The sequence below is a fragment of the Uranotaenia lowii genome, chromosome 3 (assembly GCF_029784155.1).
Source record: "Uranotaenia lowii strain MFRU-FL chromosome 3, ASM2978415v1, whole genome shotgun sequence".
NCBI classification, from domain to species: Eukaryota; Metazoa; Arthropoda; class Insecta; order Diptera; family Culicidae; genus Uranotaenia; species Uranotaenia lowii.
In genome coordinates, this window is record NC_073693.1 from 337,133,503 (window position 1) to 337,148,817 (window position 15,315).

The following is a 15,315-nucleotide window of genomic DNA, read 5'->3' on the forward strand; positions in this document are numbered from 1 at the left end:
AACTTCTGTTCCCATTCGAAAACTATCACGTTAATTGTAATTTTGATTGATTTATCTTTGCTACTTACTCGTCGTAAAATAATGAACTAAAGCCTTGGTTCTTCAACTTCGGCTGGTTATTAACTAGGGCAATCTTAGTCGATTGTTACACTTTTGAAATTTTTGTCCTTTTTTTTTATTTTATTTACAATTCGGTGTTATTTGTTATTTGTTGTGATAGCTTGGCAACACTGATCCTTCATTATATGCGAGTGTAACTAGAGAGAACAAGAAGAGGATTATTAATAAAGAACCTATCGTAAAAGCCACACGCGTCGTGTTTCAATCCCAACATTTTTGGCGACTTGAATGGGATTAAATTCGTTTTTTAACGGTTCTAAAAGTTAAAATGATTAAATTCGAGTGCAATTAATACAACTACGCGAGCGAATCCAAGATTAAATTCGATTTTAGTGTTCGAAATCGCAAAAGAAGGGTAGCATAACCTCAAAGTGAAAAAAAAGATGGATCCCTCCAAAGCGGCTCTGTTGCCGTTCGATGTTTCGGATACTGGTTCAACCGGAACCAGATGGACGAAATGGAAGAGATCGTTAGAGTTATTCCTTGAAGTGAATTGTATTGTGCTACCATCCAGAAAACGGTCGTATTTGTTGCATTATGCCGGGACCGAAGTCCAGGATATTTTTTATAATTTGGAAGGGCATGACGCGGTTGCTCCCTACGGCACAGATGTGTATCGAGAAGCTATTCGTTTGTTAGACAATTATTTCGCGCCATTAACGAGCATTCCTTTTGAGCGTTTCAATTTTCGGAGAATTAAACAACAAGATGGCGAATCTCTTGATAAGTTTATTCAGCGACTCAGAGACCAGGGACGTCTTTGTGGCTACGGTGAAGCTCTGGATATGCGTATAACCGAGCAAGTGTTTGACAATAGTAATTCGGACGCATTAAGAGAAGTGATTCTTAAAAAGAAGCTCATGACGGTTCAAGAGATCGCAGAGGAAGGTCGAATCTTGGAAACATTAAAAGTGAATAAAGAACTTTTGAAAAAGCCGACTGATGAAAACGCTATCGGCCTAGTACGAAGAAACAAAGAAGAACACTGCTATAGATGTGGTGAACAGGGCCATTTTGCCAACAATAAAAAGTGTCCAGCTATGTCGGAATTCTGTAAGAAATGCAACCGCAAGGGACATTATGCGAATCAGTGTAAAACAAAATATAAAAGTGCTGGGGAGCAATCGCGAAGCAAAAATAGGGTCCGACAAGTGAGATGTAGTGACAAATCGAGTTCCTCGGGATCTGACTCGGAAGAATCCGACAACCAGCTAGCTCAAGTATATGCAGCTGAGTTAGCATCGGACGTGGTGACGTGTTTCGTGGGGGGAGTCAAACTTAATTGGGTGGTTGACTCCGGGGCTCATGTGAACGTTATAAACCGGGAAACTTATAAACTGCTTCGAAAAAATGGATGTATAATGACCAAATCGGAGAGGTCATCTAAAGAACTGAAAGTGTACGGTGATGGAAGACTAAAAGTGTATAAAGTGATTAAAACCGATATTGCTACAAAGAGCAAAACAGTGCATCATGAAATCTACGTAGTAGAAACGAAAAGAGGAGCTAACCTTCTAAGCAAGAAAACATCGATGGAGCTAGGACTACTGGAGATCCATGGCGAAATTTTCAACATCGGGAAACCTTGTGAGCCATCCATTGGCAAGCTCAAACATGTACAGGTGGAGATAAAGATTGATAGTGCGATTCCTCCAGTTCAACAGTCCTGTCGTCGACTTCCAATACCGCTTCAACCTTTGGTGGATGAGAAATTGGAAAGCTTATTGAAGCAAGACGTAATCGAACCCGCACCTTTGGATATAACGTGGGCTTCTCCATTGGTGGTAACGCCGAAAGACGGTGGTCGAGATGTACGAATCTGCGTGGACATGCGAAAAGCCAACAAGGCAATTATTCCGGAAAAGCATCCATTGCCAACGTTCGAGGAAATAATGCCCCACTTGGACGGCTGTAAGTTATTCAGTAAAATAGATCTCGTGAAAGCATTCCACCAAATCGAGCTTGCTCCCAACTCACGGGACATAACGACCTTTGTTACTCAAGATGGCTACTATCGCTACAAAAGGTTAATGTTTGGAATGAAGGTCGCAGCTGAAATATTCCAGCGTTGTATAGAGCGAGTGCTAAAAGGGTTGAAAGGAGTCAAGGTTTTTATTGACGACATTCTGGTGTACGCATCAAGTAAAGGCGAACACGATATCCGACTGAAGGCAGTACTAGACCGACTAAAGGAATTTGGATTCACGATAAACGAGGCCAAGTGCGAATACGGAAAATCATCCGTTGTATTCATGGGTCACCTGCTATCAAACAAAGGTATCCTTCCATCGGACGATAAGGTGAGTGCCATTAAAAATTTTCGACGACCTCAAAATGCTACCGAAATGCGAAGCTTTCTGGGCTGAGCCAATTATGTCGGTAGATTCATACCAAATCTATCGACATTAAGCGCCCCACTTAGAGACATGACGATCAAAAACACGAAATTCCGATGGAATTCAGCAGCCAAAATTGCTTTCACACAAATTAAAGAAGCGTTAGCCAACCCAAAGCACCTTGCGTACTATGGCACCCAGTACCCTACGATATTAGTAACTGACGCTAGCGATACGGGATTAGGCGCAGTACTCCTACAGGTAGTAAGATCGAAGCCCAGACCCATAAGTTATGCGAGTAAAAGTCTTTCCAAAACCGAAAAAAAATACTCAACTCTAGACAAAGAAGCATTAGCCATAGTGTGGGCGACAGAGCGCTATGAAATGTATCTTCGAGGACTAGACTTTACGATCGTAACGGACCACAAGCCTCTAGTAAAAATATTCAGTGAGTCTTCGAAGCCAAACCAACGCCAAGAAAGATGGGTCCTCAGAATGCAATCTTTCCGGTACAGTATTGTTTATTCACCGGGAGAGACAAACATTGCCGATCCCTTGTCGCGTCTTTCCGAATGCGATATAGCAAAAACATTCGACAAACAAACAGAACATGTTTTAAGCGCTATAGTTGAAGTTACTAAACCAACTGCCCTGACTATGTCCGAAATCGTTCGTCAATCCCAGGAAGATGAACAAATCCAATGCGTGATGCGCGCATTGATAGATGGCGACTGGGACTCGGTTCCTAAAGGGTTTCTTCCATTCAAGACCGAGTTATGCTCAGTGAGAGACGTACTGCTACGAGCTAACAAAATTGTGATCCCAGAAGGACTTCGAGCCGGTGTGCTGGACCTTTCCCACGTAGGGCACCCTGGAAAAGAGAAAATGAAACGTCGATTGAGAGCTGCTGTGTGGTGGCCGGGGATAGACATGGATGTGGAGAAAAAATGCAGAAGGTGCGTAGAATGTCTAATGGTCAGCCTACCCAATAAACCAGAACCACTCCGTATTCGTGAATTGCCGTCAACTGCTTGGTTCCATTTAAGCGCTGATTTCTTAGGTCCTCTGCCAAACGGAAAATATATCTTCGTTTTGGTGGATCTGTATAGTCGATTTGTGATTGCTGAATTTATGACCAGAACTACTTCCGCCGATGTTATCCGCTTCCTAAAACAAGTCTTCACTAGAATGGGCCTCCCAACAGTTTTGACCACAGATAATGCGAAAAACTTTTCAAGCCAAGAACTCAAGGACTACTGCGTTGACTTCGGTATAAAACTGTCACACACAACACCTTACTGGCCAAGCGCAAACGGAGAAGTTGAGAGGCAGAACCGATCTCTGTTGAAGGTTTTAAAAATTAGCCAACAGAAAGGTACAAATCTGGAGGAAGCCCTACAGGAATACTTATATATGTACTCTGTAACACCTCACAGCGTGACCGGGGTTGCCCCCGCAACATTAATGTTCGGTAGGCGATTCCGTGATCTGTTTCCACATTGGAACGAAGTTGAAACCTTGGACGAAGAAATGCGCGATAGAGATAACATCATCAAACACCAAACGAAGGAGAGTCGGGACAGACGAGTGGGAGCCAAGGAAGCATCTATCCAGGTGGGAGACGAGGTGCTAATGAAAAACACGCTGCCAAGAAATAAACTGTCTCCAACTTTCTTGCCGACTCCTACAACAGTAACTGCCAAGCACGGTAGCTCTATCACCGTAAAGGCTCCATCCGGACAAGAGTACACACGAAACAGCTCACATCTTAAACTCATACCACGAACACAGGAAGAACGTAACTCGGTGTCATCGGATGCCTTTGAAGCTGAAGAGTGGAATAAGGATTCGTCAGGATGCAGCCGCTCCCGTCCAACGCGTATCACATCTGCACCTAAGAGGTTCGAGGACTACATCATGCAACCGGCAGATAGTGTCTTCGAATAAACAATATGAGATATGTTGTGATAGCTTGGCAACACTGATCCTTCATTATATGCGAGTGTAACTAGAGAGAACAAGAAGAGGATTATTAATAAAGAACCTATCGTAAAAGCCACACGCGTCGTGTTTCAATCCCAACATTATTTAAATTGAATTTTCATTCCAATTTTTTTCTATTTAAACTAGTTTCAGGACTCTTCTATTGAAAAATGAATGAACCACCCTAGTGAAAATTTATGTTAAGATTTAGATGCCTTATGAAAATTCAAATAGTTAATAGGTCGTTTGCAGCGATTAGTGGTTTATTTCATAAGGCAACTCTGAAACATTCCATAAAAGCCACCGATTTCCGAAAAACGGCTCAGCCCCGCAAAGCCAATGTTTGATCAAACTTTTTTTTTTTGAGATAACTTCAGATCTCGACGTTTTATGTATTTTAAATTTATTTGACATCCTAATTTACTTTTGATTTTCTCGATATCCATTGTCCTCCCTTAGAGGTTTAAGGTAAAAAAAAATATCGAAATTTTGAGGCACCCCCAAATCAAGTGTTTTTGAGCTAAAGTGTTCCACAGGTCAGTTTTTTGGGCCAACTAGCTAAAAGTAGGTATATGGACTGTTTTCTTTAAAAAATCGACACGCCCGACGTGTAAGAAAACAGATAGCTAAGGTTTGCAAGCATAAAATTTTAGAGAAATGTTTTTTGTCAATTTTTTTGTAATCAAGCAAAAACTCAAAGTATGTTTCTACATCGAAAATTAACAATCCATCTTTTTAATCACTATAATATAACTAATCACAAGTTTCAACGTTCGGCCGTAGACTTATCGGTTTCCCCCTTATCGTCACCATTCTCATTAGACTGTTTCGATTCAGCAGCATCCTTTTCCTGTCCCGTCAACATCGACTTATCGCTGCACATCTTCCGGACAGCACTCCGCATGGCCGATATGAACTTGATCAACGAGGTTTCCTCCTGTTTCACGTACAAAGCATGGGCCAGGAAGGGAACCTTCCTCAAACTACGTCCACTCAGTCCGACACTCATCTGTGCCAACATCTTGAGATTATTGATGGCAATCGTTTCTTTATGGGGTGCTATCTGAAGGAAATCAGGTAACGATACGTAATCATTGATAATTCCAACTTGAGACAGATCTTCCAGAGTTGAACGGTATATTTCATAAATAGCTCCCGCAGTTGGATTACCGATGTATTGGACTATATCAGCTCGATCTAGGAAGGCTAAATCGATGCTACCGGTCAGATTGGACGTGGCAAAAACGAACACATTCGGATATTTCCTTATTCTATCTAACTGGGTAAGAACCGCGTTGACAACCCTTATACTATCACTTGGTTCGTTGTTAGAAATGGAATCTCGTGCGAAAGCGATGGATTCAACTTCGTCCACCAGAACACAAACCAATGACTTTCTGTCTTGGCAGAGCTCATGAATCTGGCCAAACACTTTCTGAACCAGTTTTCCACTTTCGGAGAACCACTTCGAGAACAAACTGTGGCTGTTGATTTCAATCAGATGAGAGTGTGTGTAATGTTCCGTCATACGGATGGCCAATTTTTGAGCTAAGGCTTTGCACAGGCTAGTTTTGCCTGTACCTGGAGGACCATGCAATAGGACCAGCCTGTTGCAGGAGATCAAATTCGAGTTAACTCCCTTCCTAGAGAACATCATTGTGGTATAAACGAAGCTAAGCAAATCTTCCTTCAATCCATCCTCAAAGATTAAACTGCTCCAAAGCCCGTGGAATTCTCGAGCGGGCAACATCCAATGATTGGCTATCTGGATCTCCTCGCCGTCCTGTTGGAGCGTTTCCTCTTCCTCGAGACTCTCGTGTAGGGTGTAGGTGTAGGCCCGTAGATCGGTGCGAGGCGTAAATTCGTTCAATTCGCTGCATACCATCACGTCGACCACACTCGGACACTTTACTTCGAAAACGTGATCCTTGGCTAGTTTGACATTCTCCGTAAGATACAGTTGGATAGCTTGCATCAGCTCCGATTGGGTCACGCTACTTTTGAACCTGTTAAAGGATGTTGTGAGTTATCGTCGAAAAAAGAAATAAATAAAAATACTTACTGTTTAGAACAGGCAATTTCCAGTTCAATCGAATTTGAGCTATCCATTATTGGAGAATGACTTTCAATTTAACACGGAGACAATATAGAAAACAACTAATTACAGGACGGACTTTCAACAAATTGACATACGATAGAGTTATGGCGGTTAGGAATAATGGGAATTATCGGAACGGAATAATCAACGAGATTTGTGTTACACCGATGATTTTAATTCAGTTCATTTACACCGCCCAGTCTAGACTCTAGACACAAACCTATGATATTTGAAGCGTAGCGTTACAATAAAGTAGCGACTAAAACGCCGTTACCATTTTTGCGTCACCCTTTAAGCAGATACAAAAACCTAAATTGAAGGTGTGGAAATTCGCTAACATAACGCACACGATACACTGAAAGCAAATTTCGTGTTTTCCAGTTTAGTGACTAAAAATTCAATTAGGATTTTTTTTTTTAAATCTTCAATTTATTAAAACTTGAACATCTTTTTTTTACAAGCAGTGAAAAAACGAGTCCCTTATCTATGGCCAAATAAATTCTATGTGCATCTTTTTTCTAGAATTAGGTCGAATTTATTCGATTATTTAAACATTCAGAACTGAATTTTCAGTAGAAATTTGTAATATTATGGATAAGTAGGTATATTTATCGTAACAATTGTTTGCCAGAAAACGAGATTCTACATGAAAAATGAATTTTTAATAATTTTTCTCTTCATTTAAACGGCTTTAAATTAAGTCCTAGGTACTATTTTTTCTTCTTTGTTATATCGAATTATTTGGTTCTAGCGCTATTTGGGTTATATATGCATCTTAAATTATTCGGTCTTTTTAAATTACAATCGTCAAAATTGTATTCAAAAGATTGTAGTAACTTTTCAAATTCACACCTTGATTCTTTTGAAACTTTCATTCTATCCCACTTCACACGCTACACAAATTCGCGACAGAAAAAAGAACCTTTCTTCCTCAAATTTAGTTAACAGAAAATTTTAAAGCTTTCTTGTAGCTTTCAGTCTGTAAACAAAATTTCACTGACAAAATTGAAAAATTCGGGTTTTAAAAAGGGCAACAAATATCGATTAGAAAATTTACACGCCTGAATGTTAAACTTTTTTAGACTCGTTTATTTGAACATCTAAATGTCAGTTGATCATAGTTGCATTATGATCGAAAATTATGAACTTGAAACTTTCGAAAAATGGGAAAACATTCATCAATTTTTTTTAAATATATTTTGGATCGAGTTCTTTTTTCGCAGTTCTTGAATACATTCAAATTAATTTTAATTATTCTGTCTTAATTTGAACGACTTTAGCTTAAGTCATAGTTTTTTTTTTCTTATTTTTTGTCGAATTATTTGGTTCAAGTGCGATTTGATTTATTTAGATTTGTGCATCTCTAATTGTTCGGTCTTTTTCAGCTATTTAAACTACAATCGTGAAAATGATGAAAATTTAAAAGCTTTTTGTAGCTTTCAGTCTGTGAAAATAATTTCACTGAAAAAATTAAAAAAAAAATCGGTTTAAAAAAACGGCAGCAAATATCGATTAGAGAATTTAAACGCCTGAATGTTGAACTTTTTTAATGCTTGTCTATTTGAACGTCTAAATGTGAGTAGATCATAAAGTTGCATTATAATCCAAAATTGTGAACTTGTCGTTTTTCAGCCATCTCCTGGAATCAGGAATGCAAGACCGACAGGACATTATAGGTGTATACAAAACAGTAATGACAGTTGGATTGAGTTTTTTATCTCAACACACAGCTGAGATATTAAGAGTGGCCCACGTTTCCTCATGGCCCACGTTACCCCACTGTAGGGGAGAGATAATACATTTGTATTTCCAAAATGTGCCAGACTTGACAGATTAATTTATGCGTTTCAGAACTATGAAAATAATTTCATCACTTCACTTATAAGCTTAAAACACAATATGGTAAGCAAGCATGTAGAAAAATGACACATTTTATGCTGCAGTGCAACCAATGATTTAACAGATTACTCTTATAAACACCCTAATAATTTCTTGGAAACAAATTTGGAGACAAATTGTTAGATCTAAAATTACAATTAGATAAGAAGTGACAGAACAAAAAATCTTTGAGGGTCAATAGAATCACTGTGCAATGTGCAAAAGTAACTGGAACTCAGTAGTTATTTTCGAAATACTACAATAATTACTGAAAAATAACGGTGAAAAGGTTACAAATTCGACGTTTTTATTATCAAACATTCGGTAATTTTTTTCAGGATGTTCTGTAACTTTTACTGAAATTCGGTAGTTTTATCCAGATAACTGAATATTTTAATTAATTGTAATTTTTACCGAATAAACTGTGCACGTTACGTCAATAACTCTTTGGTAAAATAAATTACCGAATTCGTTGTTTCTCGGCTTGTGTAATCTGTATGTGATGTAAATTTCAATCCCTTCAAACCCTTGACATCTTAAAAAAAAAAAACAAACATTTGACGTACCTCGCATTAAATAAGAACGTGATCTACCGCGGACTTCCAGCCTTGGGCTATGACAATTCAGACGCTGGACGATTCAGCTTCTGGACCACCGTGGTGCGTGCGTGATCGACATTCACCTAAATCAGTTCGCGCCTTTCATCGTTAAGCGGGGGTGTCAAAAGTTGAACTCGGATGAAGATGATGATCAACCAAAATTTATTGCATCCCAAGCGGACTCACAAGGGGTAATTTTATTACCCCTTTGAGAGAATAACTGCTTCAGCTTCAACCACCCCCCCTTGTCTACATTTAAACTACACACGCGACAATCTCCTAAATCGCTCATTGTACTGCTAAAGATGTTGTTAAATCATGAACTCGCACCCGAACCGAGAATGAACTGCATCTCCATGCTAAAGGAAGACATCTAGAAATTTATGGGGCATCCATTTGGGAGATGCTGTGCGGGAGATAATGCGGAGTGACTTCAGTAACAATGCACATGCTGTGGCATGTAATAGAAGACTAGCCGTGGTTATAATAACCCATTCGTGAAGTCATGGAACGACATGTTTGTTATAATGGGACCTCAAACCAATTCAATGGGCAGTTTGTTATGTCTAGGATTTTTTCCCGCTTACCGCGGTTACCTCGATTTATTGAGTTGGCCAATCGATTAAGAATGACTAGAGTTTCGCTTAAGCCTAGTCCACACTAGGCGACGAATGATCGATTTTCGTTGCTTAGACGGAGTTTTGTTGTCTGTTGTTGTTGGAAACATGAGACCGTCTCATTGTCGTATTTAACGTTTCGTCGAAAGAAAATTTTGAAAAAATTAAGATAAGGATTATCAACAGAACTTTAACCTAACAAAAAAGATCTGAAACTAATGAAAAACCAAAATAAGATACAAAAAATAAGGGTTGAGGAGATAAGAGCATAATAAGCAATACTCTTTTCTACAAAAGTACGTATTTTCTTAAATAAATTTTCATGAGGATTGGTTTCGTTCTTCCTATATTTTTAATTTTTCACAAAAAAAAGAAATCTCCTTTTCATATTTACAGAGATATTTAAAAAAAAACCAGGTTCTCAAGTGACGAATATATTATAATTTTTAAGCACCACGAAATAAGCTTTTATGATCTTTAAATCATAGACCTATAGATCAAATATACGCACTTTAACATGATGTACACATTGTTTCTCAATTTTCACCATCATAAAATTTTTGATTCACTTTAATCAATTTTAAAACACATTTTTATTTAATTTTGTTGGCTCGGGACGAACAGAGCACTTTTAATCGGGGCATGATGAGCGATTTCTGTCGTATAACCTAGCAGCAAATTCAACTCGATGTAGTCAACTGAACTATAGAGCTACAGCTTGTCTAGTTTACACGATGTGGCCTATTGGTAAGGTGTCGGAGAGGTAATCAAAAGACTAGAGTTCGATTTCTGCTTGAGGTGTTTTTTTTCATTTACAATTCATGATCTTTTTTTATTTGTTACATTATGCGACTATTAGCATCATCCGCCAAACAAAGCACAAGAAACACAATGTATGAGCGTGTGTGAATTGTTTGTGTTCTACAAACAGACTTAGATTATTTTGTTATTGCTTTGTTTGATGAATCTACGACTCACCTGACATCATCGAGTTGAATTTGCTGCTAGATTCCCCGACAGAAAACGGTCATCGTACCCCGATTAATGGTGCTTATACTGCCCCAGTGAGGGGGAGGGGGGTGGGTGTTCTCATTATGCCCTACAGTGACTGGTTTTAAGCTTTTGGCAATTTTTTTTAAAATTTTATAAACGTTTTTATCTAGTTTTCAAGCTTCGACCAACTAGGAAATAGACTATATTATTAGTGTCTGAACACGAAACAATGATGTAATTACATATTATAGCTGTTTTTTATGAATAAATAAACGTTTTCCTTGAGGTGGCCATTATGCCCTTATCTCGCCTAACTGGAATAAAAATCAAGATAGGGCAAAACTTGCAACGTTTTTCTCGTTTGGAGCCACGCTCTAAAGAAATGTTATGCTAACCGTTTTTAACATGATGTTTGACAGCTCTACATGCTGGTGGTGACATCTCTCTGTAAAATAGCTTTATCCATCGTTCCATTGGCAGCGCAGCTGGGACAAGAATAACGAAAAATAAAAATAAAGATAAAATTTACCGAGAATAAAGTGATTTTTTTCCACCCAGCTTTCTCTGTAAATTTTACTTTTTTCAATTTACCTTAGCAAAACTTGAGACAGATCTTCCAGAGTTGAACGGTATATTTCATAAATAGCTCCCGCAGTTGGATTACCGATGTATTGGACTATATCAGCTCGATCTAGGAAGGCTAAATCGATGCTACCGGTCAGATTGGACGTGGCAAAAACGAACACATTCGGATATTTCCTTATTCTATCTAACTGGGTAAGAACCGCGTTGACAACCCTTATACTATCACTTGGTTCGTTGTTAGAAATGGAATCTCGTGCGAAAGCGATGGATTCAACTTCGTCCACCAGAACACAAACCAATGACTTTCTGTCTTGGCAGAGCTCATGAATCTGGCCAAACACTTTCTGAACCAGTTTTCCACTTCGGAGAACCCACTTCGAGAACAAACTGTGGCTGTTGATTTCAATCAGATGAGAGTGTGTGTAATGTTCCGTCATACGGATGGCCAATTTTTTGAGCTAAGGCTTTGCACAGGCTAGTTTTGCCTGTACCTGGAGGACCATGCAATAGGACCAGCCTGTGCAGGAGATCAAATTCGAGTTAACTCCCTTCCTAGAGAACATCATTGTGGTATAAACGAAGCTAAGCAAATCTTCCTTCAATCCATCCTCAAAGATTAAACTGCTCCAAAGCCCGTGGAATTCTCGAGCGGGCAACATCCAATGATTGGCTATCTGGATCTCCTCGCCGTCCCTGTTGGAGCGTTTCCTCTTCCTCGAGACTCTCGTGTAGGGTGTAGGTGTAGGCCCGTAGATCGGTGCGAGGCGTAAATTCGTTCAATTCGCTGCATACCATCACGTCCGACCACACTCGGACACTTTACTTCGAAAACGTGATCCTTGGCTAGTTTGACATTCTCCGTAAGATACAGTTGGATAGCTTGCATCAGCTCGATTGGGTCACAGCTACTTTTGAACCTGTTAAAGGACTGTTGTGAGTTATCGTCGAAAAAAGAAATAAATAAAAATACTTACTGTTTAGAACAGGCAATTTCCAGTTCAATCGAATTTGAGCTATCCATTATTGGAGAATGACTTTCAATTTAACACGGAGACAATATAGAAAACAACTAATTACAGGACGGACTTTCAACAAATTGACATACGATAGAGTTATGGCGGTTAGGAATAATGGGAATTATCGGAACGGAATAATCAACGAGATTTGTGTTACACCGATGATTTTAATTCAGTTCATTTACACCGCCCAGTCTAGACTCTAGACACAAACTATGATATTTTGAAGCGTAGCGTTACAATAAAGTAGCGACTAAAACGCCGTTACCATTTTTGCGTCACCTTTAAGCAGATACAAAAACCTAAATTGAAGGTGTGGAAATTCGCTAACATAACGCACACGATACACTGAAAGCAAATTTCGTGTGTTTCCAGTTTAGTGACTAAAAATTCAATTAGGATTTTTTTTTTTAAATCTTCAATTTATTAAAACTTGAACATCTTTTTTTTACAAGCAGTGAAAAAACGAGTCCCTTATCTATGGCCCAAATAAATTCTATGTGCATCTTTTTTCTAGAATTAGGTCGAATTTATTCGATTATTTAAACATTCAGAACTGAATTTTCAGTAGAAATTTGTAATATTATGGATAAGTAGGTATATTTATCGTAACAATTGTTTGCCAGAAAACGAGATTCTACATGAAAAATGAATTTTTAATAATTTTTCTCTTCATTTAAACGGCTTTAAATTAAGTCCTAGAGTACTATTTTTTCTTCTTTGTTATATCGAATTATTTGGTTCTAGCGCTATTTGGGTTATATATGCATCTTAAATTATTCGGTCTTTTTAAATTACAATCGTCAAAATTGTATCAAAAGATTGTAGTAACTTTTCAAATTCACACCTTTGATTCTTTGAAACTTTCATTCTATCCCACTTCACACGCTACACAAATTCGCGACAGAAAAAAGAACCTTTCTTTCCTCAATTTAGTTAACAGAAAATTTTAAAGCTTTCTTGTAGCTTTCAGTCTGTAAACAAAATTTTCACTGACAAAATTGAAAAAATTCGGGTTTTAAAAAGGGCAAGCAAATATCGATTAGAAAATTTACACGCCTGAATGTTAAACTTTTTTAGACTCGTTTATTTTGAACATCTAAATGTCAGTTGATCATAGTTGCATTATGATCGAAAATTATGAACTTGAAACTTTCGAAAAAATGGGAAAACATTCATCAATTTTTTTTAAATATATTTTGGATCGAGTTCTTTTTTCGCAGTTCTTGAAGATACATTCAAATTAATTTTAATTATTCTGTCTTAATTTGAACGACTTTAGCTTAAGTCATAGTTTTTTTTCTTATTTTTTTGTCGAATTATTTGGTTCAAGTGCGATTTGATTTATTTAGATTTGTGCATCTCTAATTGTTCGGTCTTTTTCAGCTATTTAAAACTACAATCGTGAAAATGATGAAAATTTAAAAGCTTTTTGTAGCTTTCAGTCTGTGAAAATAATTTCACTGAGAAAAATTAAAAAAAAAATCGGTTTAAAAAAAACGGCAGCAAATATCGATTAGAGAATTTAAACGCCTGAATGTTGAACTTTTTAAGGCTTGTCTATTTGAACGTCTAAATGTGAGTAGATCATAAAGTTGCATTATAATCCAAAATTGTGAACTTGTCGTTTTTCAGCCATCTCCTCCAGGAATCAGGAATGCAAGACCGACAGGACATTATAGGTGTATACAAAACAGTAATGACAGTTGGATTGAGTTTTTTATCTCAACACACAGCTGAGATATTAAGAGTGGCCCACGTTTCCTCATGGCCCACGTTACCCCACTGTAGGGGAGAGATAATACATTTGTATTTCCAAAATGTGCCAGACTTGACAGATTAATTTATGCGTTTCAGAACTATGAAAATAATTTCATCACTTCACTTATAAGCTTAAAACACAATATGGTAAGCAAGCATGTAGAAAAATGACACATTTATGCTGCAGTGCAACCAATGATTTAACAGATTACTCTTATAAACACCCTAATAATTTCTTGGAAAACAATTTGGAGACAAATTGTTAGATCTAAAATTACAATTAGATAAGAAGTGACAGAACAAAAAATCTTTGAGGTCAATAGAATCACTGTGCAATGTGCAAAAGTAACTGGAACTCAGTAGTTATTTTCGAAATACTACAATAATTACTGAAAAATAACGGTGAAAAGGTTACAAATTCGACGTTTTTATTATCAAACATTCGGTAATTTTTTTCAGGTGTTCTGTAACTTTTACTGAAATTCGGTAGTTTTTATCCAGATAACTGAATATTTTAATTAATTGTAATTTTTACCGAATAAACTGTGCACGTTACGTCAATACACTCTTTGGTAAAATAAATTACCGAATTCGTTGTTTTCTCGGCTTGTGTAATCTGTATGTGATGTAAAAATTTTCAAATCCCTTCAAACCCTTGACATCTTAAAAAAAAAAAAAACAAACATTTGACGTACCTCGGCATTAAATAAGAACGTGATCTACCGCGGACTTCCAGCCTTGGGCTATGACAATTCAGACGCTGGACGATTCAGCTTCTGGACCACCGTGGTGCGTGCGTGATCGACATTCACCTAAATCAGTTCGCGCCTTTCATCGTTAAGCGGGGGTGTCAAAAGTTGAACTCGGATGAAGATGATGATCAACCAAAATTTATTGCATCCCAAGCGGACTCACAAGGGGGTAATTTTATTACCCCTTTGAGAGAATAACTGCTTCAGCTTCAACCACCCCCCCTTGTCTACATTTAAACTACACACGCGACAATCTCCTAAATCGCTCATTGTACTGCTAAAGATGTTGTTAAATCATGAACTCGCACCCGAACCGAGAATGAACTGCATCTCCATGCTAAAGGAAGACATCTAGAAATTTATGGGGCATCCATTTGGGAGATGCTGTGCGGGAGATAATGCGGAGTGACTTCAGTAACAATGCACATGCTGTGGCATGTAATAGAAGGACTAGCCGTGGTTTATAATAACCCATTCGTGAAGTCATGGAACGACATGTTTGTTATAATGGGGACCTCAAACCAATTCAATGGGCAGTTTGTTATGTCTAGGATTTTTTCCCGCTTACCGCGGTTAA

The 15,315-nt window shown here is 38.0% G+C and overlaps 2 protein-coding genes and 1 pseudogene across 2 annotated transcripts; 1 reads left to right on the forward strand and 2 right to left on the reverse strand.

Moving 5' to 3' along the window:
• The first annotated feature begins 503 nt into the window (after positions 1 to 503).
• On the forward strand, positions 504 to 2,486 carry LOC129753864 (uncharacterized protein K02A2.6-like). The gene has a single exon (XM_055749713.1). The coding sequence runs from the start codon at positions 504 to 506 to the stop codon at positions 2,484 to 2,486; it is 1,983 nt and encodes a 660-aa protein (XP_055605688.1).
• Positions 2,487 to 5,173: 2,687 nt separating this feature from the next.
• Positions 5,174 to 6,691, reverse strand: LOC129756761 (pachytene checkpoint protein 2 homolog). The gene is made up of 2 exons (XM_055753754.1): positions 6,502 to 6,691; positions 5,174 to 6,445 (listed from the first exon to the last, which is right to left on the reverse strand). Exons 1-2 carry the CDS (start codon positions 6,546 to 6,548, stop codon positions 5,206 to 5,208), a joined length of 1,287 nt encoding a protein of 428 aa, XP_055609729.1. The 5' UTR covers positions 6,549 to 6,691; the 3' UTR covers positions 5,174 to 5,205.
• Positions 6,692 to 10,146: 3,455 nt separating this feature from the next.
• Positions 10,147 to 12,230, reverse strand: LOC129753865 (pachytene checkpoint protein 2 homolog; annotated as a pseudogene).
• Positions 12,231 to 15,315: the final 3,085 nt, after the last annotated feature.